We start from the raw sequence: 27436 nt of genomic DNA, 5'->3' as shown, positions 1-27436 counted from the left end.
TTAAAGATTTCTCAAGATTTATTCCAATGACCACAGCTTCTTCCAATTTATTATAATAAACTGAAAACATATGTGCAACAATGTTTACCATCCAAGTGAAATTACAGTTGTTTACAGAAATATTTTTTTATGATGCCCACCTTTTACACAATAATCTATGACACATGCACAACTATTGCTTGTCTTATCTTCATCGAGCAATTAAAGGGGGTGTCTTCTTCAGAGACCTATTAAAGGGGTATTCCCACTTCAACAAATTAATGTTATTGTTTGTATGATGATAAAAATTACAATTTTCCAATATGATTTCTGCAGCAATTCCTCTCGGTTTGCTAGATCTCTGTTGATGTCATTCTATAGAAAGCTTCTATGTTCACCTCAAGTGGACAGATATCTGACAATGGTCACACAGGTGCACGGCTCATTAGTATTATAGAGAGTAATCAGAGCTGTGTAATACTAATGAGCTATGCACCTGTGTGAACATGGTCAGATTTCTGTCCACTGGAAATAAACAACGAAGCTTTCTATAGCAGGACAGCAAGCAGAGATCTAGAAAACCATGAGGAAATGATAAAGAAAGTATATTGAAAATTTGCATAACTTTTCATTATGGGAATACCCCTTCAAGGCATTTAAAAATATTGGGGGGGATTAGGATCTCCATCAATTAGCCAGAGCTGAAAACCAGCTCTAAAGGGACTCCAGATTTTATCCCATTAAACTACTAGCCCCTTTAGGTATGACATGTTCTTCCTAAAATTTCCTCTTTATTGTGAAATCTCACCCATTTACCTATAAAAACAATCAACTCCAAATCCTATTTTGCCTCAGATGAGTCAGGTTGAGAGGCTGCAGGGAGAGTCAGATGCCCCTATCTTGGTCTCTATAGTACCTGGGAACATGCTTTTGGTGTCATATTAAAGATAAGAATCTATTTTTTCAAAACAGGGATACAAGCAGAATAGATATGTTGATTTGACTATTATCCTGTATCATGTTACTAGGCTTCCACATTGTCATTGAAAATCTGCACCAAATACAATCGTTTTATGTGTCTTTTTGATGTAGATTTGTGTTATTTATAGTGCGTGTTTAATGTAGATTTACATGCGTTTTCTGCATGCGTTTTTTTACTTGTTGTGTTTCACTTTATCTGACATCATTTCAAAGAAAAATCTGCATCTTAAAAAAAGGATAAAATTAGTATGATAAGAAGATGGCAACCCTTTATAATGTCATCTATTATGGTATGTCATTGTATAAAATGTTTTCCAGCTAGGAAAACAGACATGTGACAGGAAGTCTGCTCCATAAACAAGGGTCATGTTTTTTATTTTATATTTTACCCTGCCACCTTCCCATATTTTTCTTTCAATTCTCCTCTTTAACCGCCAGCAGCAAAGAAGATACTTCTAGTGTTTATACGTGTATTTGTGTATATATTTATCTATACTCTTAATAAGTGCTGTAGTTAAAGTTTATTGCTTTGTTCCTGGGATACATGCCTGTGTAATAATTCCTACCAGCAATGAACATTACAAATACAGGAAGTTCCAGCACACAGTGGGAAGGGAAGTGCTCCTGCACACTGTAACAGCCTGTGAAGCTGCAGTCACAACACTGTGATAAAGCTGATTACATTGTAATTGCCAGACCTTTGTAGTCATGTGACCTCTGATGCCAAGCCCAGATGAGAGGAGGGGATATTCATGAGAGAGAAGCTTTACGTGGTTTCAAACTATAAGGAGCTGGCACTTGTTTCTCCCTGTTGGCCCCTTGTGTGAGCACAGATGCCAGAAGCAGACATTTTTAGTTCACTTCTCACTATATAGTCCCTCCTATTATTCCCAGAAGTTTGGCAGCAGGAATTACAGTAGAACTGGGCTTAAACTAGTAAGCATACATCACTGTAATGTTTCTTCATGTCCCCAGATAATCCCTTTAACATTATCAGGGTCCATTTCCAAAGTCTAAAAAAATAGTTGGAAGTAACATTTAAGATTCTAAAGATTTTTGTCCAATTTGCTTTGAATATACATTCTCTTTAACTATTGAAAATGAATAGTACTGGTTGATGCTATCCCATTGTTGTCCCCACATCAACCTCAATTACATGCAGGGATAAGTGACTTTCTAAGTTGCCTGAGAGCAAATCACACATTTTGGGAGGATCCTCCATAGACAAATGCGGTGTAAATAATACTTCATCTTTATAAGATAATCCACAGCTTTTAATAACTGTGGTGATAGAGCCAGGGAACACGGCTCTTAGATGATACTTTCTCCCCAGCACTTGTGTGTTCCTGAGGGACAGTTCTTCTTGTAGGCCTCTAAGTTTTTGGCACATAAGGTCTTTATTACATCCTGCCAGATCAATAATATCCACTGATGTTTGCCCCTTTTTTAGATTCAGCAAGTACAATGGAGGCATGTAGGTGTGCGTAAAGAGCACAGTGTGGTGGCATGACATGTTGCTGGAGGTGAATTTAGGCTGCACAGTTTGCTGGATGTGGATCAAGCTGGGAATTAATCCAGCTTGGTGGAGACAGCCAAAGAAAAGGGCCCCAGTGACATTAAACAAGACAATAACACATTTTGTTTTCATTGCGCTGTTATAATTGGAAACTAATAAGACCAAGGGAACTATCAGGGGGATGAGAAAGCGAGGTTCCTGGTGTTTAAAAAATGACAGGGACATGAGTGGTACAAAGTAAAACATTAACAGTAAACTGGCTTGCTGTGGTGGCCTCTCATAGTGACTTTTATCAGGGTTACATTTACTCCATATGAGAGTTCTTAACATTTTGAAAGCAGAGGACACAGCAAAGAGATGACACAATCCAAACAGCATAAAGCCGTTCACTGCTATGTGAGTAATTCGAGGATGAACACCATGCTGAGCAAGATTTTCTGGGTTCATGTTATAATGCAGGAAATTAATAGGTGTTAGAATTGTGTTTTTCATTAGCTGCTTAATGAAGCTTTCCCTGCCGGTCACAGAAAGTGGCCAATGCCCTGTATAGTATATAGTGTCAGCCAATACAAATAGGCCCGACAAGAGAACTACACTAGGCACAGTCTTCATTAATGTAAGAATGAGCATTGTATGTGAGGCACACGACCCGCGGCTACCACGTTGGGCAGCCCAATATATTAATGGAGCCAAAGCAAAACAGAGAAAAGTAGGTCTGTTAAAAAAGCCGACAGTCAACACCAGGCCAATAAAATGATGATCCTTTGAATTTGTAGAATTAGATTCAGGATTGCTGTTGCCAGGCTTAATGAGTAAAAGGAGAAGAGCAAACAGAACACCTTCCACAGCATTGCCAAATGTTCTAGTGTAAAAAACTAAAGTCACTGGAGACATTGCCAGGAGAACCAATGCCTTCCATGGGTTACAGGCCCAAACTGGAGCTACCTGATGCACTGTATAGTCCAATAGGAAGGAGAGGAGTGTGATGATGAGACGAGGAAGAACCAGCAGAAGGTAGCTGTAATTGAAAGCCATCTCAAATCCCAATCGTTGTAAAAAGTTAATGATCCAGAAGGCTGTGCCAGATGTCATAAGAGGTATAAGCACTGTCCTGCAGGGGAAGGCAGAATGAAATTCCCAAGGACGATTGATTTCCAGATCTAATATGTCACCTAAGAGAAAAAGATCAGATATGTTATTTAGATATGTCAGATCTAGTTTTGAAAGGCATGAAATGAAACTGGGCCAAATTTGATTTATATTCTGCACTTTTTCCAATTTTCCCTCTCTGTAGTCTGTCTTTAAGGGCGCTTTCATGCTAACCCATGCTCGCCCAGCCAGCTTGTTAGAGAACAAGTGTTCCGCTTTGGTTTTCAACACATTTTGGTTGAAGTGTAAGTAAGGAGGGAGAAATTAGAGTTTGTTAAGTAATTAGTAACTCTTCAAAACCATAGTGGGGGACATTTACAATGGGGGTTCAGCCTCTTTTTATGGCACTCCCACTGACTTTTCTCCCTTAAGAACCATTTATCAGTGGTCAACGCCAAAAAAATGTGTTCTCCGCATCCTTCGACTCCGCTCCAAAAAGGCATGGTTTTCATGGTGTGGAATCTCTGACACAAGAGCTGAGAAGAGGCAGAGAGTAGACCAAAAGAAAAATGGTCTAGTAGAGAAAATTGTCCCAGGGACAGTAATATCAAACATGTACCTCATTACCAACAGCCAGACAGGAGGTAAGGACACTTTATATAAATGTTCCCCAGTGTTCTTTATCCCACCAAGTGTTCACAAAACAATGTTTCCCCTTCTTAATGAAGGCATTTTCAAGCCTTTTCACAAGTGCTGTTTCAAACCTCTTCTCTGTCTCTGGACATTAGTCTTGGTGACCTACCTTCTGTCTTCTGCCATGCATACCCAAGGACAAAATGGCCGCAGCAGTATAATAATTAGAGAATAGATAGAACAGACTGTGATTGCAGGATCAGACTACAAAATGTGTGCTAAGAGTGAGAGTGTGTTTTTAAATTAAGTATTAAGATGCTTTAATTTACATTTTAGCTGCATTGGATTAATACAAAAATATGTATTAATGGGAGGGTGGACATTTAAATGACAACATTGTGGAGCAATACATACCAGCTATTACTTCAGGAGATTGAAAGAATTCATCAGGATGCAGGTAACCCTTCTGTGGTGCAAGACACCATATGACACGTAGAATGCTAAGAGCGCCCCACAGCATTTTCTCCTGCATTGCTGTAACCAAATGAAATGGCAATATAAATTCGGAAATAGTAAACAATGCTAAATTCCATTGCTTTGGCATGTTAAAGAAACCTGACACTTCTGAGACTAATAGCGCCTTGCGAAAGTATTCGGCCCCCTTGAACTTTTCTACCTTTTGCCACATTCTAGGATTTAAGCATAAAGATATAAAATTGTAATTTTCTGCTAAAGTGGGACACAATTGTGAAGTGGAACGGAATTTATTTAATTTAATTTAATTTAAACTTTTGTAAAACTCACTCCAGAAGTTCAGTCTCTGATCTCTGAATGATCCAATGATTAAATGACTGATGATGATAAATATAATTCACCGGTGTGTAATCAAGTCTCCGCATAAATCCACCTGCTCTGTGATAGTCTCATGGTTCTGCATCATGAAGGAACACACCAGGCAGGTCGGTGATACTGTTGTGGAGAAGTTTAAAGCCGGATTTGGATAAAAAAAAGATTTCACAAAACATCCCAAGGAGCACTGCGCAAGCGATCATATTGAAATGGAAGGAAGACCTCTACAAATCTACCAAGACCTGGTCGTCCCTCTAAACTCTTATCTCAAACAAGACTGATCATAGATGCAGCCAGATGGATCATAGATGCATTGTAGACCTGATCATAGATGCAGATGGATGTCGGAACCTAAATTTATCGGTGCTGTTCTCCTGGGCCCTTCTGTACTTGCTGACCGCAACAACAGGTCTGCCCGTAGAGCCGTGCCCCACCTGTGCCGGCCGCCAACTCTCCCATCCACACAGCCATCTAAGCAAAGGCCCGTCCGCCGACACATCTGCCCTCCCTTCTGCATATGTATGTATATATATGCATATATGTATATAAATGCATATTCTGGATGTGTGTATTTTTTGTATGTGTATGTATATGCTGAATATATATTATGTGTGTATTTACTGTATGTATATGCAGTATGTGTGTCAGAGTTCGGGATGCGTGGATCCACTGGACCACCGCAGGAGTGGCACCTGGTCTTCACCAGAGCCCGCCGCAAAGTGGGTTGGACTTTGGGTACCACCAGATCGTTCCACAGGTGCAACTAGCCGTGGTGGCAGTTTAGGTACCTTAGGAGGTCAGGTCCAGGCACTAGGTCAGTGAAGGCGGCAGAGATTCCATTTCAAGGTTCAATCCGGGGTCAGCAACGGGAGGTCTAGGCAGATGGAATCGGGAACACAGGCACACGTGAACAGGAACACACAGGAACGCAGGAGAATTGCAAGAATGTTTTTCTAAGGCTGTGAGGCCCAAAGATCCAGCAGGGTGTGATGGGAGAGGCAGGTTTAAACAGCCTTCTGGGAAAATGGCCTGCGCCATCCCCTGTGCAAAGTGTGTGCCAGTCTTCTCATATGTGAAAGTGACACCATAAGGGCCCCCTAAACCTCTTGGGCCTGGGTGCGATCGCAACCTCTGCACCCCCTCAAGTTGCACCCCTGCTTGTAGGGTGTTACTTAGATCCAGAAACACAGCATAATAACTAAGAGGCTGACTTTGGGGTCAAAATGGCTACTACACCCATTGATAAATAACCTTAGGGTGTAGTTTACAAAATGAGGTGCCTCTTTGTGGGTTTCCACTGTTCAGGTTGCTCAAGGACACTGCATTATTAGCAAAGTACCTGAAAACTATTCCAGCAAAATCTTCCTTCCAATAGCAAATTAGTTTTATATCCCTTTTAAGGTCTTCCATGTTTTTTGACTATATTCAGGAGAATTTGTGTAGAAAACTATGGTGAAAGCTGTCTCCATTAACCCCTAGTGATAAATGATTGTGTCTAAAATGTCATAAAATCGTGCTAAAATGTGTATTTAATTTTCACAGCCCAAATCTAAAAGAAAATGCTCACCATACTACTTGAAACATTCTATAGGGATATAGTTTCTAAAATGGGTTTCCATTGCTGGGGGATTGCACTGTTTTGGCATCTAAAGGCCTTTCTGAATGTGTCATGGCAGCTTAAAACATATCCAGCCAAATACACCCTCTAAAAAAGAAGATAGTACTCTATCCCTTCACTACGCTGCTGACTAACTAGTGGCTAAAAAAATTTGGGTCAATGTGAATTTTTACATATTTTATTTATTATGGTGCAATCTCTAGATTTTGGCGATTTCTGATGATACAAAAAAAAAGTTTCCAAAGTTATGAACCTCTTAACATCCTAAAAAATAAAGGGATATTTTAAAAAGGATGCAAAGTTAAATCAGGCAAATAGTAAATGCTAGGTATTAAGATTTTGGGTAATAAAACTATCTGTCTAAAAGTACATTTAATTTTTTTTCCAAATATTACTTTTTTTTTTTTAATAAATAAACGCAAAACATATCAACCACATTTTTCAGCTAACTTAGAGCACTCAGAATTAGCTGAGTATGTTAAAGCTTTCCAAAGTTATCAGTTGTCATATCTGAAAAATAGGGTTTGGTCAGGAAGTTGAAACCTGGCTTCAGTTGCAAGTGTTTAAAGTATTGCCATAGTATATATATGTAATAAAAAAACTTCTGAAGTTTTGACTCTACTAAGCTACATAATAAACTGACATTTGCTTAAGTTGTAAAGGGGGTTCTATGCAGCAGTCACTTCATTTACATCACAGAATCAATACTGTAAAATATAGTACAGTACAATATATTAAAATGTAACACCTCTTTAGAAAACACCATCGTTACAATCCACTAACAATAGATAATGTCACAGCTTATCTGCACCTCTTATCTCAGTGTTCCAAGGAAACTCCCTATAGACTACAAGCTCCAAACTATTGCTTATTATGGCTATGAGGGTGCAATAAAGAATATCACTAAATACTGCTACTTGAGCTGGATTGTCACCTCTGACTGGCTGACTCTCCTATCTCCATTGCTTTTGGGTAATTTGTGAGAGGACTCGGACCGTCTGTTATCAGAGCTGTTAGTGAATGGTAGAAGGAAAGATTTTTACACAATATAGGAAGTGATGAATATGGCTAAGAACAGATATGTCATAGAAATCTTCACTGAAAGCATTGCAAAGGGAAAACTTTGCAGCCAGATTTTTGAGAAAAGTTGAGAAACCCCTCTAAGAGAGTGTAATGCCAAAAATATTTTTAAATATTTTCACTACACATATTAAATAAAAACAGTGCAGAGATAGTTACAATTCAACACAGCAAATAGATTTTTTACAACCTGTATTTCTTCTTCTGTCTTCTGGCAGAATCTCTGACTGCCTCTACTCCTCTTCACAGCCCCGCACCCTAAGGTCATTTACTTCAACTTCAGGCTCTCCAGGGGTTCAAAAAGTATCTGGCAGAACATTCACAGATGTCAAACACACCTCTGTTTCCTGCACACATTACTCTCCTCCCTTTATGCCCTGCTGTATTATTTCTCTGATTATTGAATTTCAAGGTTGGTAGTTTTCCTACTCAGTTCAGCCACTGGGTGGCTCATCTTGTTCTTCACATGAGCTGCATCTGAGTTGTCAAACTCAGTTACCCCAAGGCCCACATAAGCCCTCTGTTGCCTTCAAAGGGATAACTGCATCTTTAACACGGTTAAAGGAAAGGTTTTTAAGGAGAAGCACAGCGTTTAAAGGAGAAAAACTCGGGTGCAGGTCTTCATAACAGGGTCTGATAATGGCCCGTACATCCAAGGAAAAAAAGATACTGAAGTAGCACTCCGTAGATGTGATAAAGCAGATTTATTCCACCTTCATGATGCAACGTTTCGTCCATTCAATCAAGACATTTTCATGCTTGAAAATGTCTTGATTGAATGGACGAAACGTCGCATCATGAAGGTGGAATAAATCTGCTTTATCACATCTACGGAGTGCTACTTCAGTATCTTTTTTTCCTTGCATCTTGTAAATATATCATCCTCCTCTCAACCAATACCCCATCCTGAAATGTCAGTACTATCCAGTGGAGAGAGGGTTTGTTAAATTGTGTGACTCAATGGTCAGGCTTTACGGGTGCATATTTAACAGATCCCAGATACTGTAATAATTACAGTACAATTTTTTTTTATCAACAAAATCGTTAAGTTTATTCTAAGATTTTGTGTATGAAACTTTAGCTCTTTATAACTAACCTCAATGAGTTGGCTTTGTGCAAGTGCTGAGACAGGCCTTGAGAAATATCATCAAAACTCTATCCTTGGTTTAATGACTTGTGCCTGTGAGGCTACAGGGTCGGACTGGCCCAGCGGTAAGGGTAAAGGAACATTTTTAATTTAAATAAAAAATTGAAATTTGTCGGCAACGCCCTTCCCCTTCCCCTACATGGGGTAGAGTCCGGGGGGTGACTAGGGTTGGCTAGAGGACCAGGCGCCGGGCAAAACTGCCCTTTGCCTGCTGACTGTTGCACATACTGCCTGGATAATAGTAAAGGACCTTTGATGAGGTCTGTATGTATACAGAGATACAGCAGTGATGTCACCACCACAGTGCTCCCTGTGCAGCCTCTGCCTGCAGCCTGTATAAGTGTTACACTGACCACAGCCAATACCTGCAGTGGCTGCCTGTTGTGATGTCACTGCTGTGCCTCTGTATACATACAGACCACAGGTAATGGGGGGCACAGCGCTGGACTGGAGCGCCAGAGGGGGGTAAGTACAACTGCTTTCTTGTTCTTACACACCCATTATGGTGGGCACAATATATGTTAGTGGGTCAGTAGCTTAGGGTTAGTGGGGCTGGGTATATTTGGCTTAGGGTTGGTGGCTACATTTAGGTTTCTGATTTAATTACATTTAGAAACACAACTCGGGGTGGAGTGTTTCCAGAACGCATGTGTACAATGCACATTCACTGTAAACGCTGATGTGATCTGGATAATCTCCTCTGCACTGCGCTGGAATTGCCTTCCTAAATGTAATTCAAGTGCAGAGTGTGAACACAGTCAGAGGCCGCATTCTGATGATACATTTGAATTCAAATGCTTTGGGCAAAATGCATCAAACCCATCTGTATTCTGAAAGTAGTAAGATGTGCTTTGTCTTTATTTATGACTCATGGCAACCAATCAGAGCTCAGATTTCATTTCATAAGTTGCTGTGGGAAAATGAAAGCTAAGCTCTGATTGGTTGCCTTGAGCAACTAGAACAGTTCTGCTCTCAGATTCTTCTGACAAATCTGCTCCAACGTGTTTAATAGTGTACAACGTTATCTGTGTGTTTTACACTCCCATTAGTTGTCTGGTATTCTATCTATCAAAAAGATAGGGTGGGCCCCAAAAATTATTTCCTCTTGTGGGCCCAAGGTACTCCACTCCGACCATGATTGTGTCTGTGCTTTATTGATGAAGAGAGGATATTGACCAAATTTTGAGTCTTTTTGGTCCACAATAAAAAAAAACAGGGATAACCTTGTTTCCCTTTTTGACATTCAAATGATAAAAAGTCTGGCCAATGTTTTAAAGAAACAATTCACAGTACCTGACTATAAATCTGTCAGTAAGGCAATATAGTGATGTATTCAAGAGGAAATATAATCACTGAGAAAATATGACCATCTAAAAGATAACTTTTAATAAACCATTTAAAAACATATTGCAGCTAGCCACTGCCAACATACACTAAAGTTACACCCTCTAATGTCCTGGTTATGAAATGAGGCTCTTTACCGGGTACACTAATTGCTCCAAAAATAGACACACAAGGCTAACAAATGAATAATGTACTCACAGGTCACAGAAAAATTGTGACAATAATTACTCACTGATGATTCTGACCAAATCAGTTATTTTAGGCCCATAGACCCTAGACCCACCGCATTTCGCTGTTTAAGTTTAGCGGCTCCTCAGGGGTCTTAATATGATCACACTGGGACCAGTAATGTCCCTCTCTGATTATAGGGATTGTGGAGTAGAAAAAAGGAGATATGCTGGAGCGATCCTTGTCCAGCGTCGCACCTTCTTACAGGGGTGTTACCATTAAGACAAGATTCTTACATGTACTCAGGATAACAAAATAACACACTCTCTAATTCAATGTTATTAACAAAAATACAGCATTTCACAGATATAATTCCATCCTGTCTATCAGTCCTGGTGTACACCCTGGACCCTACCCAGGATCTTCTGACTTAAGGGTCGGCAGATACAGGCGGTCCCCTACTTAAGGACACCCGACTTACAGACAACCCATAGTTACAGACGGACCCCTCTGCCCACTGTGACCTCTGGTGAAGCTCTCTGGATGCTTTAAAATAGTCCCAGATTGCAATAATCAGCTTAAAATTGTCTGCAATGAAGCTTTATTGATAATTTTTGGTCCTATTACAGCAAAAAAATTTGAAACTCCAATTGTCACTGGGGCAAAAAAAAAAAATTGTCGGGAACTACAATGATAAAATATACAGTTTCGACTTACATACAAATTCAACTTAAGAACAAACCTACAGTCCCTATCTTGTATGTAACCCGGGGACTGCCTGTATATATATATATATATATATATATATATATATATATATATAGATATATATAGATGTATTACTAGGGGTCTTGGCGGTTGTATGTAGTTGTATTACTGGGGGGTTGGCGGCTCTATATAGATGTATCACTGGAGGGTTGGAGGATGTATATAGATGTATTACTGGGGGAATAGTTAGAAGGAGGATGTGTATGTGTGCTACATTCAGTGGGGTTCTCTACCAGATTTTGCACCCTGGGGCCCCCACCAACCTTAATCTGGCCCTACATGTGTTATATGAGTGTATATTTGTGTGTTTATAAACGTATGAATGTATATGCATATGAATGTATACATCTATGTATGAGTGTATATATGAGTGTATACATTCAGTAGCATAGGTATTAGTATAGGTGGGGATGTAACTCCTGTCACCACTGCCAATCAAAGCAGAGCATCCAGCAGCTTGGACAGCTGTAGACAGGATGGATATAGAAGCAGACATCACTACCTACTGTGTAGTGGAGGTTTAGGGCTACCATTTGTTCAGGTCTTATTCACTTCAATGAAAGCCCACCCTGCAGTAACCTTCAACCACCACTATACAATAGACAGCACTGCTTCCATCTCTGTCCTGTATGAACTGAAGGTCTGGTGCTGCTTTTCTCAGCTGATCGGCATAGATGCTGGGCGTTCCATCCCATTGATGGTCTATCCTACATAAAGGTAATTAATATTTTGTGGCTAGAAAACTTTACTCCAAATTTATTTAATGTTTTTGCAGCAACATGTCATTTTTAAGGAGGTCAAGAAAACTAGCAGGGTACTGGGATATCAGATAACCTATTAACATATTTAGTAATATTGGCATACGTCATGCTTAAAGGGATATTCCCACAAAGACAAGATTCATAAATATACGCAGGATAACAAAATAACACATTCTCTAATTCACTGTTATTACCAAAGATAAAAGCTGTCTCTATCAGTTCTGGTATATAGAATTTCACTTGCACCAACCGTAAATTTTCTGACTTAGGGTCGGTCAGGGCAGATTATTTTCATAAATATCTTCTCCTGTCTGGTCACTGCAGTATCTTTCTGCATTGGCCCCTCCACCCCTGTATTCCAAGAGGAGTTTAGACACAGACACTTCCTGCCGGCAAGCAGAAGTGTGTAGAGCCTTTACATACAAACTGACTGCGTCCTGAAGGGGAAGGAGGTCCCATTTAGAATTCTGTAATGGGGCCCAGTCTCTCCTTGTTACACCCCTGCCTAAGTACAATCTTACTTATCAAAAGAGCAAAGTATAAAATGTAAAGAGAAGAATAATTACAATTCCTGGTGGTTCAAATTTCCCTGAGTGACTTTAAGTAACAACGTAAATAATAACATTGTAGAAAAGGACGTACAGGAAGTATTGCTTATGAAGGAACATTGGTGTTCATGTCAGTAAAGCAGTGATGATGAGGGCAGAAGAATTGCCTCAAGGCCTGTCTTTACTTCACAAATGATGTGTCACTGATGGATACATGAGGACACATTTTGTCACAAACATTCAGGACACAGGACTGATTCTTCTTTTGCTACATCCAATAATAGTTTGCTAATGCAAATATGTAAGTAAATGTGCCCAAAGCTAAAAGCATAACTGTTCTACTGCACCAGCAACAATTACACAGTGCTAATAGTGCACAGTACTGTCTTAATGCAAATATTAGCATGATATCATTTTCATCACATTCTCTCACATTATCCATATTTTACCCTGAATTTAGAATAATGAGAACTGATTATGCAGCTAGAAGCATGGATGAAGGCACAAAAAGTAGCGGTAATAGGCAAAATGTCTGAAATATCAGGAGCAGTGGCAATATGTAGAACTTAAAATATCATCTAAAATACATCTCTGAGTACTACAATAGTGATCAACATTTATGGTCAGGACATTAATAACTTTTTTGCCAGCAATATTGCTTGGGGCGTGTAGAGGCATGAAGAGGCATGAGGGGGGGGGGGGAGCGGCCAGCCGGGAGTTGGCCGGCGCAGTGTGAACTCAAGCCGGATTTGGCAGTATGCTCTTGGATGCTTGGAATGTTAACAATCTTGGCTCATCAGGATGTAAAAGATCAACCACTACAGTAATACCCTTGGTTCTTCATGGTCTAAAAACAGCATTATCACTGCCTTGAGAGGCAGGTGTTTGCGTACCAAGAATGGTAAAACCAGGAATTTTCTGCAAGTCTTCCATGTGGCATTGTGTCGCTCAGAAGCGGACTACGTCTAATTGGCAATGTGGTCTGGCTATATATACTATCTATGTTTGGCGGTCTGGCTGTATACACTATCTATAGGTGGTGGTCTGGCTGTATATTTTATTTATGGAGGGTTCTGGCTGTATATACTATCTACTGAGTGGGTTCTGGCTGTGTATACTATCTGCAAAGGGTTCTGGCAGAATATAGAGGGTTTTGGCTGTATATACTGTTAGGGGTTTCTGTCAGTATATGTCTGTGTCACTTATTGAATACTAATGTGTGAAACAGCACCAGCGTGTGTAGTCCTAGTGATCTGGTAGCGCTGTGTGAGTATGTTATCAATTGTTGTTAATGTCATGGGCATATTCAGATCAGGTTGTAGATACTTTTTAAAGATTTCCCTGCAATTTCAGTGAGAAATGGATCGGAAGTAGGGTGCTGAGAAATAGGGGGGGGGCAGCATTTACATTTTCGCCTCAGGCAGCAAAAAGGCCAGAATCGGCCCTGAATGGGCACATTTTCAAGTTGTACATAGAGAAAAGCCACTAAAGAGGTCGGCCATGCCAGTTCCTCTTCCAGTACAGTGTTAGAAAATAAGGCTTGTCTGACAAGACGTGTCTGACGAGACAAGCAAGGTTGTATAAAGGAAGTGAGAGCAAAGTGAAGACAGTTGACATGTCAGATCAAGAGAGGAATTGTTTGCAGAGGGTATAAAAGTTTAGAAGAAGATATCATTTAGGGAGATGTCCTCTTGCTAGGATAGAAAGGGAAAGTTTTCCCATCTTTTCTATATTGTATACAATTTTATTAATTAGGGGATGGTAGTTAAGCTGGAACTGACACACCAATACTTTCTGTATGTGTACATGAGGTACTTTATGTAGGATCATGTCACTTTAACAGGGAGTGTTCAGTGAGGCCATGGTATAGACTGTTGTCGGGGAGAGACAAGTCCAGTAGTTCGCATTTATTAATGTTAAGCTCAAAGGGGTATTCCCATGAAGACAAGATTCATAAATAAATTCAGGATAACAAAATAACACATTCTCTAAATCACTGTTATCAACAAAAATACAGCATCTCAAAGTAATTCCAACCTGTCTTTATCAGTCCTGGTGTATACAATTTTGGTTGCCCTGGGATCTGACCGTAAATTTTCTGACTAAGGATCGGGCATTGCAGATTCTTCTCATGAATAGCTTCTCCTGTCTGGATGCAGCAGTCTCTCTCTGCATTGGCCCTGTCCCTCTCCATTACAAGACAAGCTCACACAGAGACACTTCACGGCAAGAAGCAGTGTGAGGAGACTAAATCTACAAGCTACAGATAAGATAAGAGCTTTATTGTAGGGGAAGGAGTTATAGCGGAGCTGACAGTGTTTGTTATAGCTCATACATAGCAGAGCTGAAGTGTGTCATTGTGTGTTATATCCATCTCAAGGATCTCATCATCTCTGATCTGTCTAATCTCTCTTTTTCTATGTGTCAGATACTAGTAGAATGTTCAGAAGTAAAATGAAAGTGTAGATAAACCTGGATCCTAATAATCCAAGCACTTTGTCAGTACACAACACCTCATAGCAAGGGAATCACGAAGTGTCTCCCACACTCCATGACCATTGTAAAACTAAATTGTAAAACTAAATAAAATTAAGGTTGTAAGGGTTTAAAAATATGTTTATTGTGTAAACATCACTAGGGTATTAAAATATGAGAACTTTCTTTCTTGGGAAAACCCCTTTAAGTATAAGCCAAAGTCATCCAAGAGTCAGATGACTGAGGGTAAGTCTTGAAATAGGTTTGCTCGAAAAAGTAAAAGATCATCCACGAAAGAGCAACACGTAATTTCTGTCTTCCCACTGTAATGCCCTAGATGTCCACAGAGCATCTGGTGAGACGAGACCATAGTTCTCTAGGGAGTTCCATAGATACATTTAATAGTAAGGGCAACAAAGGGCACCCATGTCTCATCTCCAATCGCAATAAAAAGGGGCTAGAAATAAACCCTGGTAGGCGAATCTTTTCTCTAGGGTCTGAGAATGAAGCACCCAAAAAGGTCTGAGAGGCCCCTGAGAACCCCATTTTATCCAACACCTTATTCAGCCATCTTTGAGGCAGATGGGCTACAGCAGCAGAAGACCACACCGGGTGCCACTCCTTTCAGCTAAGAACAGGAAACTGAGGCTACAGTTTGCACAAGCTCATCGAAATTGGACAGTGGAAGATTGGAAAAACGTTGCCTGGTCTGATGAGTCTCGATTTCTGCTGCGACATTCGGTTGGTAGGGTCAGAATTTGGCGTCAACAACATGAAAGCATGGATCCATCCTGCCTTGTATCAACGGTTCAGGCTGGTGGTGGTGGTGTCATGGTGTGGGGAATATTTTCTTGGCACTCTTTGGGTCCCTTGGTACCAATTGAGCATCGTCGCAACGCCACAGCCTACCTGAGTATTGTTGCTGACCAAGTCCATCTCTTTATGACCACAATGTACCCAACATCTGATGGCTACTTTCAGCAGGATAATGCGCCATGTCATAAAGCTGGAATCATCTCAGACTGGTTTCTTGAGCATGACAATGAGTTCACTGTACTCAAATGGCCTCCACAGTCACCAGATCTCAATCCAATAGAGCAGTGATGGCAAACCTATGGCACTGGTGCCAGAGATGGCACTCAGATCCCTTTCTGTGGGCACCCAGGCCTTCATGCCAACAGAGAGTTTGTCAGACAGGACTCAAAGCTTCCTCCTGTGGTCCAAGACAGCCCAGGAGGTGCCATGCTCAGCGCCATTTTAAAGCAATAACCTTGGCTACCAGCACTGCAGAAAGAGCAAGAAGGTGTGGATAGATATGGGTTCTCGTTGGAGCTACTGCTCTGGGTCCCCTGGAGGGAAGCTACAATCCAAATTTCTCCATCAACTTTCTATTGTATTGGTGAACTCAAGACACCAATACGATTGAAACCCGTGATACAACTACTACTTAAATTGTCATGTTGGCACTTTGTGACATGTAAATGAGTATTGGTTGTAGTTTGGGCACTCTGTCTCCAAAAGGTTCGCCATCACTGCAATAGAGCATCTTTGGGATGTGGTGGAACGGGAGATTCGCATCATGGATGTGCAGCCGACAAATCTGCGGCAACTGTGTGATGCCATCATGTCAATATGGACTAAAATCTCTGAGGAATGCTTCCAGCACCTTATTGAATCTATGCCACGAAGAATTGAGGCAGTTCTGAAGGCGAAAGGGGGTCCAACCCGTTACTAGCATGGTGTACCTAATAAAGTTGCCGGTGAGTGTATGTCATAGTCACTATCAGCTTGTCAGAATAGTTTAGTGGATGGTGTAGGTGAAACGTGTTGGGCTGAAGTGTTCCCGCTATAGCCCACTATGATCCCTATTTCTCTAGCTATGTTTTTAAATGTTGCTAACTGGACTCAAAATCACCAAAAATTTTACGATGTGTTTCAGAAGTGAGAATCCTGTGTATAAGCTCTGTGTAGCACCGTGTAATCTGTTTACGTTATATAAAGGAATCACTATTATTATTATTATAAAGCAGACCCTGAGATATAGGTTTTAAACGAGTTACACCTTAAAGGGCATCTACCACCAGGATCATGGATTGTAAACCAAGCACACCAAGCTTTATGCAAATGAGCCGAGGGGTTCTGGGCTCCATTAACAGATAAGGAAGGATGTATCCTTCCAGAAGGAAGTGTGTTTGGTTTACAATCCTTAATCCTGATGGTAGATTTCCTTTCATTCTTTGTAGAAAGCACCACTTTTGCTAGACACAAAATCCACTAGGTTCAAATATTATTTTTAGCACACTGCAGATATTGAAAGGATTTATTTACATGAATATTATAACAGGTATCCAATATCAGACTTTAAATTTGTAGATTGTAAAATCTATAATCTGTTCTTTATGGGAACATCACCAAATAAGAGTGATTATTAGCTATGTAATAATAAACTGGCATTTCCAGCTTAGAGAGAACTGACAAAAATTTCCTGGTACAGGACACATTTAAGCCCCTTCTACACTGGCGTTTTTCACGCGCGAGTTCTGCGCGTGCATTTGACGCGCAGAACTTGCATTGCACTCTGTCCCATTGTATTCAATGGCTCTTTCTCCATTAGCGTTGTTTTTGACGCGCGTGCTTGCGTTCGTTTGCACGCACGTCAAAATCGCAGCATGCTCTATTTTTGCGAGTCACGCGCAATTTTCACGCCCCATTCAAGTCTATGGAGATGCATCAAGAACGCGTTGCACTCGCAATCATTGCAAGTGCAATGCGAGTGCAATGCGTTTTAAACGTAAGGGTTGCTAGGTGACCAGAATAACAGTATTTCCCCTGCTCGCGAACGATCATTTAATTAAAAAAACACAGTGAAGAACAGTGAAGAATAGAATAAAACCAGTGAACACAGTGAAAACAGTGACCACAGGATCATTTAAGAGAAAAACACAGTGCAGAACACAGTGCAGAATAGATTACAGATGTTCGGCACATCTGCTTACTTGTCGGGAGATACGCGCGGAACGGTGCGGCCAAAATAGCATGTGAAGAACAATATATATGTGTGAAGAACACATTGCAGATGTATTTAAACATCTGCAATTTGTTCTTCACACACATATATATTGTTCTTCACATGCTATTTTGTTCGCACCGTTCCGCGCGTATCTCCCGACAAGTAAGCAGATGTGCCGAACATCTGTAATCTATTCTGCACTGTGTTCTGCACTGTGTTTTTCTCTTAAATGATCCTGTGGTCACTGTTTTCACTGTGTTCACTGGTTTTATTCTATTCTTCACTGTTCTTCACATCTGCTAACTTGTCGGGAGATAATATACACGGGGAACAGTGAAGAATAGATCGCAGATGTTTGCAACTTATCAGAAGACATTATTTTTTAATTAAATAACCCATTTTAATCCCAAACCATGGTCCCTTTGAAAAATGCTCGATTCTCCCATTGACTCGCGCGTGAAAAATGCGCCGAAAACGCAAAAAAAACGCTAACAACACGCGCGTGAAAAACGCAAAAACGCTAATTACTCCAAGGAAAAATGGAACAAAAACGCAGCCAAAAACGTCAGTTTTTCACGCATTGCACCCTGACGTGAAACGCAACGCTAGTGTGGAAGAGGCCTTAGGCTGCAGGCTACTACTGAGAAAACTTTCAAGAATCTATGAAATGGAGTCAGACAAGATTTGTATAGTGCTGTTCGGTGGCAACCCAGGAAGAATTTTTAAGGTGGGTCCTGTGGAACTTGTGACTGTACTACAAAAGTCAATAGAAGATATCAAAACTTGCTGAACGATTCTTATCACTTCCCATAGAAATCTGAGAAATATAATTTGCTTGTGAATGTGCGGACCTGGTTTTAATAATCGATTGAATTAATTGGTAGAATACTCCTTAAGACTTGGGACACATGGCCTGTTCCCTCATACTACAATGTATAGAATGTCCTGAAAGTCATGTGAAAATGAGCAGAGTAGAATCATATTTGCGTGAGATGAATAAAGCTGAGAGGCTGCAGCGGACATGTTGCATCAGACACTATGGGGCTCATTTAATTACCCAGTCCATTTGCGATCCTGCAGCACGTTCTCCGACGAGGATTCGGATCTTCCGTCGATTCACTAAGGTAGTGCGCCCGATGTCCATCAGGTGTCGCTGCTGTGCTGAAGTACGCTGGAGTATGCCGGAGTTCACCATCCTATCCTGGGTGCAGGTAAGCACTTTTTTTTTAAATACAGCGTTTTTTCCGAATCTGTTGAGTTTTCCGACGGCCAAGCCCCCCGATTTCCGTCGCTTGCATGCCGGCGCCGATGTGCCACAATCCCATCGCGTGCGCCAAAAATCCTGGGGCAATTCAGGGAAAAACGGTGCAATTCGGTAATATTCGAGAAACTCGACGAAAAATAGTGATTCGGGCCCTTAGTAAATTACCCCGTACTGTTCTATAGTATCTGGAAACATGATGCTGGTGTTATATTAAAGATAAGAAACTTGTGTACCTGTGAGTTACAGATCCAGAGAAACAAGCATTTATAGACATCTGTGGAATGTAAGATGAAGATCCAGTTACAACCTATTTTGTTTTGAATGTAAGTGAGATTTTTATCTTTGATATGACAACAGCAGCATGTTTCCAGGAAATATAAAAGTGAAACCTCCCTGCAATCTCTAAACTTGACTCATCTCATGAAAAATATGACTTCTATGCTTATTTTCAGGTGACATTGGAGGAGATTTTTTAATAGGTAAATATTAGATTCCACATAAAAGAGAGAATTCTCGAAATGTTATTTCTTCCCCTACCTGAGGAGACTAGTAGTTTAATGGGGTAAAACCTGAAGACTGGGCCGGGTATTTGGATGGGGATTGTGTCACACATGATCGGATTTTGGCGCAATCACGCCGGCTTTCATGCGACAGAAATCCGGGGGGGGGGGGGTGTTCGTCGGACAATTCGACGCAACACATGCTTTTACATACACTGGGAAGAAGAAGGTGAACTCGGACGGACCTGAGCAGGGAAGAGACACATGCAGGATATCGGGCACACGATCTTAGTTAATTGCGCCAAGGTGCATTATCGTCAGAACAATGCACTTCGGGTAAACTCCTCGGACAGGTAAGTAAATGTGCCCCAGTGTCCCTTTATGTTAAAGGTTAAAGGACATCTACCATCAGGATGAAGGATTATAAACCAAGCACATTTACATACTGATGTGCGCCCCCTCTGGGAGGATCTGCTCTTCTTTAAGAATCAACAGCAAGTTAATTATTGCTGTGGATTTCTGGCACGGAATTCAACCTTTAAACTTCAACAACCCCCCCCCCCCCCCGCATCCCTCAAAGGGAAACTATGGCCTAACTAAAACTAACTAAAAACTAACTAACTAAAACCACAAAAAACAAGCAGCCCTTTTCATTTGGTCTTTGTTAAGGCTGCATATGCTTTAGACATTTCACAGCGTCTCCCAGGATTCCTCAGCAGTAGTGCACACACTGTGTTGCATCATTGCTACCATCTCATGATGTAATAGTGTGTGTAAAGGCAGAGTAAACGGACCTGGCTCTGCTCGTGCTTTTAAGGAATTCTGTGGAGAAGAGGAGCTGCAGGGAGCAGCAGAAGGTAAGTACTGAGTTCTGGATACCTATATACTGGGGCAGTATACTAAATACCTATATACCATGGAGCAGTGTGATGGCTACATAAATACTGGGGGGTAGTGTCCTGGCCACCTATATACAGAGGGCAGTGTGCTTGCATGTAAATTAGAGGGCTTTGTACATATGTAAAATAATTTGGAATACTGTATATATGTATATAGGGACCAGAAATTGGTCCTGGTGCTGAGTTTCTGTATGAAGCTTGGTTTTAGTACTGTACTTATGTATTGAACTCCATACTGGAGCTTTATTAATGTACTAAGCTTTTGTTCTGATGAAGTATATATGTAAATCGCTATAATAATACTTCATGATAGGCTCAATGCTAGAATTAATTTGGGGGGAGCAATGTTTAAGCTAACTTTGTGGCATAGTGCTACATACACTATAATCCATACATAAGTGCATATCTCTAATATTTTTATTTATTTGGTGGGGGGGGGGCTCTGTATGATAAAATCGGGATACATTGTGTACATTTTAATGACCTCGATTTTTTGAGATTCGCCCTGTGCAACAAATTACCTAGAAGCTGTCCTGCACAGTATTTCTTTCCTGAGTGTCCAAAGACTTTAGCATTTTCTCTGAAAGGGTCAATTATCATCAATGGTTAATCATCTTAACAGCCATATGTCCTACTAATAATCAGATCACAAAGGTCACAGCTTTTTATTTATAATAGGATTACAGAATAATTGCCAGTATATCAATTGCCAGAATATAAGCGATGGCATCTAGCGTATAACTTTCCATATTTATTTACCTATCCTATGTTTACTATTTAATGTAATGGAACAATAGGCAATCAACATAAAACACTTACTATGAGAGAGAAGGTGTTACAGGATAACCAGATTAAATCAGATTATGCCGCACTTTTACCACTAGGGGTCATGAAACATCCCATAGCAAATGGTTTAACCACATGCATGCTGTTTCCTTGAGCCATGAATTTAATACAATGCTGTGTGATGTACAGCAGATACAGTTATTATTGTAACATTCCAGGCAGATACATCTTCTATAACATAATCTGGATTTGTTACTATATATACAGATGATTATATCTACATATTTTGATCCCCCTTCTTCAAAATGCATTTGCCTACCTCCTCCAGTGTGTAAATGCTCTTGAGAACAGACCATTATCTCCACTTCGGTGATACCATCCGCGTTCTGCCCTCAAGCTTTGTCCTTGAAATAAGTGCTTTCCATTGTTTTACATTGCCATTCATGAGTTCCATGCCAGCGGACTAGCAAAACCAAGGTTGGGTCAGTAGGGGTGAACATAAGAATGAGGGCAAATTATTATTAGCAGAACTACATATGTATTGTGCAATTGCAGACCACTGGGATCCTTAGAGAATGACAATCCACTCACGTTTATCCAAATCCACTCACGTTTATCCCCATCATTGTCTGCATCAGCAGCAAAGACAATCCATTGAGCAGCTGAGCCACAGATTGTCACTGTTCTCTAATGACAGTCAAAAACACTGCGGTGGTGAATGGGTTACAAATGCGTTCCTTTATAGGAGGACAAGAGTCAGCGTTTTGTAATGGCAGAGAATAAAGAGCAGAATAGGAACCGTCTTATAGCCAGAAAAGAGAGGCTCCCTCTGCTGACAACTATAGAGAGAAAACTATAGGGGAAAGCCAAAAACACAAAATATGTACGATTGCTTGTATGGAAGACACACACTCCAGAAGATACATACATATACATTGGGGATCAAAATTAGAGAACACACACTTTCCTAAATGGTCATTGTGTAGTCATATGTGTATATATCCTAACATGAGTAAATGGCAGTATTTTAAGCTTATTTCATAAATTTTATATATTCTAAAGCACAGTATAAAAATGTAAATGAGATAATTATGAAAGAACACTGATCAAAATTAGATAACACTTTCAGATAGCTACAAGTTATTGCTGTTAATCTACCACTCTCAAGCTCCAGGGGTAGTGGACCATTAGGTAAGTCGTACAATACCAATTAAGATATATAGGACCACAGTATTCCCTAACAAGTAATACTCATAACCACTTCAAATTAGAATGTGTAATGCAGACTTTATTATTCAATATGGCCATCAAATAAGACATTAAAAACATAAGATAAAATCCACAAGAACAAGAGTGTGGCGATGGTCAACTGTATCCAAATACATGACAAGCATTACCAAATGCACATAAATAAGTGAGATCACAGTATACTCAATTTTGGTTGTAATCCAGCACATTACCCACCCGGGTGTTGCATAGTACCAAAATTGCCAGCCAATAGGTAATGACCACCGCCACAGCACCCCGACGCACGTTTCGCCGTCGCTTCCTCCAGGGAATCAAGGTCACAACGGGAAATTACTATAAACGCGACCCGAGTCATGGGTCGCGGGAGCACCCGTGAAAACCAGACAGTGATAATTTCCTTAATTATCTGACAAACCCTATTTAACTTTCCAGATTTCACTGACTTGAAATTGATGCGCCGCTCCAAAATAACTGAAACCCTACAGCAGCAGGTTGTCCAGATGAGGGCCAAAGGGGTTACACTATCAGCTATAGCAAGAGAAGTTGGTGGTTCAGAATCTGTGATTTGTAGAATATTGCAACTTTACAACTTCACAAACTCGTTAAAGTCCCCCAAGGAGGCGGGTTGCCCTTGAAAGACAATTGCAAGAATGAAAGGATAATGTGGAGGATCTACATGGGGAATTGTTTTAAGACTGCAGCTGGAATTGCTTGATGAATCAGCAGCACTGAACAGGGTAAGGATATATCTCATCCAGGGCGTAACCAAAGGGGAAGCAGTGATAGCAACTGCCATGGGGCACACAGTGTCAGGGGGCCCTTGTATCTTGGGTATTAGGAGTGTATATGGTTCATGTGAGTGTGGTGTGCATATACTGTATGTGTGTTTATGCTGTATTTCTGTACCCTAAATTCCGGACTATAAGACGCACAAAAAGTCCTTTGATTTTCTCAAAAATCAAAGGTGCGCCTTATAATCCAGTGCGCCTTATATATGAATCGTACTTACAGACAGCAGCTGCCTTGAAATGTACACAGGTCTCCCACCTGCCGGTTATTAATCCTTATAATTAGATGCCTTATATATGAACCTAGACATTTTAGCAGGCATTTATTGATTGTGCTCCTTATAATCCGGTGTGCCTTATGTGTATATGCTCTATATGTGTTTGCATATGTGATGTGTATATGCTGTATGTCTTTGTATATGCTGCATGAGTGTATATGGTACTGTATGTATTGGCTATATGTATGTATATGTGGTGTGTATATATACAGTATGCATGTTTATCCTATATGTGTGTATATGGTTTGTTTATGCTGTATTTATATAAGTATAGAAATGTGTGTATATATGAGTGTACATTGTAACTCATGTGTGAATATACAAATTTGTATATTTTTTAAGGGCGTCCCCATTCAGAAGTCTATGGATCCCTGTCTCTCCTATTTATGCCCCTGATCTTGTCATACAGTGTCACATTGTTTAAGAGCATTTTGACTGAAATGACCAAACCTCTCATTAGCGGAAAGAATCAAAAGGCTAGAATTACCTTTGCTGAGGAGCATGCTGTGTGGACAGAGAAGGGGTCCACAGTTCATTTTAGTGATGAAAGCAAGTTTAATTTCTTAGGGTCTGATGGAAAACATTATGTTCATCAACAAACTAGGGAAAAGGTGAATCCAAAGTGTGTAATAAAGTCAGTGAAATCTGGTGGAGGTAGTGTCGTGGTATGGGGAATGTTTTCTGTAGCAGGAGTTGGACCTCTCATACAGCTACATGGCAGAGTGAATACAAGTGTGTATAACCTTCTTCAACAAACAAGTGGTTCCTTCCTTGTGTTTTTCACATCCAGCAATTTTCATGAAGGACAATTTCTTCTGTAATGCATCATAATGACTGTAGCAGTTAATTGAAACAGAAACATTGAAACAATGAAATGGCCAGACCAGAACCCTGATCTAGACCCAATATAGAACCTCTTGGTGGCAAATTTATGGCCAAGAAGCCCACAACAGTCACAGAACTGTTGAAGAGACTGGAAGAAGTGTAACCTCAGGAAATTTAGTTATAATCTTTGTCTGTGTTACAGTTATTGCCTTTTCTAATCATGATAATCATGTGTTTTTTGCTACATAAATGTTTTATGTTGATATACTTTGGTAATTTTATAAAACACTGTTCAAGTGGTATGGTGTACCCCTTACAAAATCCATCAAAGTGTTAATCAATGTACATAGTTACATAGTTTATATGGTTGAAAAAAGATGTCCATAAGTTTAACCAAGGAAGGGATTGTTTGAGGGAGGGATTTAAGGGAAACAATTCTATATTATACCATAAAAGTCAATGTTATTTAGATGTTAAAAGGCATCTCGGGCCCCTCTTGAAACTCTCTGCTGTCTGTACTGTGACCAACTCCTGAGGCAGGCTATTTCACAGATTAAAAGTTCTGACAGTAAAAAGGTCCTGTTGCCTCCGGTGATTAAACCTTATTTTATCCAGACAGAGACAATGCCCCCTTGTCTTTTGATTTGATTGGACCTGGAACAACTTTGCACCATATTTTTTGTATGGACCATTCATATATTTATATAAATCAATCATGTCCCTAGGTCGTCTCTTTTCGACACTAAATAATAGTTGTTTTAACATTTACTCATGTAGATTACATTATTTCTGAAAAAATCAAGTGATCATACATTGCTCTCTAATTTTGAGCTCTAGTGTATACATTGGATACTGAAAGTATTGAGACACCTTTAAATGTTTCTTTCTTTGTTTCATTTCAGACAATTGGTAAGATCAAAAAGGTTCTTTATTTTGCTCATTACTGTACACTCTACACGTCATTGTGACAAAAACAACAAAAATGTAGATATTTTGCTTTTTTTTTTTTTTTGTTATTTTGGTTTAGTGTGCTAAGGTTCTTTGCCTTATTTGAAGGTGATCCTTTGGCCCAGTCTATGGTCCAGAGCACGATGGAAGAGGTTTTCATCCAGGATATCTCTCTACTTGGCTGCATTCATCTTTCCTTCAATTGCAACCAGTCGTCCTGTCCTTACAACTGAAAAACAGAATAATGCTGCCACCACCATGTTTCAGTGTTGGGGTTGTATTTGGCAGGTGTTGAGCACATAAACTACTTAGAATTAACACCAAAAAGGCCAATCTTTGTCTCATCAGGCCAGTGAATCTTTCTCATAATATGTGAGTCTTTCATGTGTTTTTTTGCAAATTTTATGCAGGCTTTCGTATGCTTGCACTGTGGAGAGGCTTCAGTCGGCACACTATGCCATAAAGCTCCTACTGGTGAAGGCTGCAGTGATAGTTGAAGTTGTTGAGCTTTCTCTCATCTCCCTACTGCATCGCTGGAGCTCAGCCACAGGGATCTTGGGCTTCTTCTTTACCACTCTCACCAGGGCTCTTCTCCCACAATTGCTTAGTTTGGATGGACAGACAGGTCGAGGAAGAGTTGTGGTTGTCCCAAACTTCTTTCAAGTATTATGTAGGCCTCTGTGCTTAGGAACCTTGAGTTCAGCAGAAATTCCTTTGTAACTATGGCCTGATCTGTGCCTTGCAACAATTCTTTAGACCTTGATTTTCATGTGCTCTCACATGCACTGTGAGCTGTGATGTCTTATATAGACAGGTGTGTGCTTTTCCTAATAAAATTTACTCATGATTTCTACCACTTATTACATGGTCCATGCTCCTCCATGTGATGGAATAAGTGCACTGTGCAGTGTTCAGTGTATTTACTTGTCGGAAACTAAATGGATTTAATGCTAAATTACTTTGAGAGAGAACACAAGTCATTATGGGATCTGTGGGCAAGCTAACTGACCTCAGCTTGAGGGCATAGACTGACAGATATCAGTCTCCACTCACTGCACCTCTGGTGAGAAAGATTTTTGTCAAACACTTTAAGAACAGAAAATGCCATAACTTTGGAAAGAAACAAACAGACATCTGGTGTATCTGGGTAGAGCTGGTGAAGTTAATGAGCAGTAATGTATATTGGTTCTCCTTTTAGTTAATAAAAAGAGAGTCTTAGTGGCCCTATTCCATAAGTGCTGCAAAATATCCTGAGACATGGGTGCTTCAATAAAAGACTTTCATTTAAGCAAATAGGAAAGTCTCATAGTGTCAGGGGAAATAGGAAATAGGAGTAGGTATATGTCAGAAATGAAACACTAGATTCCATGACTGTTCCTGCAAATATGCACAAAATGCGTCGGCAGAGACACTTTGCCACTACCACCTACAGTTGGCAGGAAATGGCATATTTGTATGTATTTTAGTATAAAATATGTAGTTGGGCAGGTAAATTTTTTTTGCAGGGATTCAAAAGAACTTTTCTGGTCATGTAGTCAACAATATCAGCATAACAGAAAAAACATAAGTCATGCAACTGTTTGGAGCGGACATCTGCAAGAGAATCTCGGAGATCAGGAGTATGTATGAAAAAATCTAATAGGAGACTTAGGAGAGGATAAAGAGCATTTAGTCTAACAGGTACGAAAAATATTTAGTGTGAAGGTAATTGGGCCTATGAAAAGGAAGAAAGGAGAGGTAGTATTAGGTGACCAGATGTATGATTTGGGGTGAAAGGGGACAAGCCATAATTTTTATATCTCAATCCATTTGGAGAAGGCCCAGAAGTTGGCCCGTCTGGTATGCAACACAAATGTGTCGCCTTTAATACTTGACTATGTCAGGCACCAAGAGGTCCCCTTTAATTTTGCCACCCGGTGATGCTTATGGGCCCA

General features: G+C 40.2%; 1 protein-coding gene across 4 annotated transcripts; it reads right to left on the bottom strand.

Annotated features, from left to right (window-relative positions):
- PIGZ (phosphatidylinositol glycan anchor biosynthesis class Z) lies at positions 1-22229 on the bottom strand. 4 transcript variants are annotated; one of them, XM_072142686.1, is made up of 4 exons: positions 22007-22229; positions 21735-21878; positions 4613-4732; positions 1-3648 (listed from the first exon to the last, which is right to left on the bottom strand). In XM_072142686.1, the coding sequence occupies exons 2-4, from the start codon at positions 21769-21771 to the stop codon at positions 2081-2083; spliced, it is 1725 nt and encodes a 574-aa protein (XP_071998787.1). In that variant the 5' UTR covers positions 21772-21878; positions 22007-22229; the 3' UTR covers positions 1-2080. The 4 variants fall into 4 exon arrangements, with proteins under 4 accessions (XP_071998787.1, XP_071998788.1, XP_071998789.1 ...); XM_072142687.1 differs by lacking the exon at positions 22007-22229 and adding an exon at positions 7936-8052 and having other exon boundaries at positions 21735-22000; XM_072142688.1 differs by lacking the exon at positions 21735-21878.
- Between the last annotated feature and the right edge of the window lie 5207 nt (positions 22230-27436).

Source organism: Engystomops pustulosus, chromosome 3 (assembly GCF_040894005.1).
Source record: "Engystomops pustulosus chromosome 3, aEngPut4.maternal, whole genome shotgun sequence".
In the NCBI taxonomy this organism is placed as follows: domain Eukaryota; kingdom Metazoa; phylum Chordata; class Amphibia; order Anura; family Leptodactylidae; genus Engystomops; species Engystomops pustulosus.
Note: the sequence above shows the minus strand (reverse complement) of the source record. Positions and strands in the feature narration are given on the sequence as shown.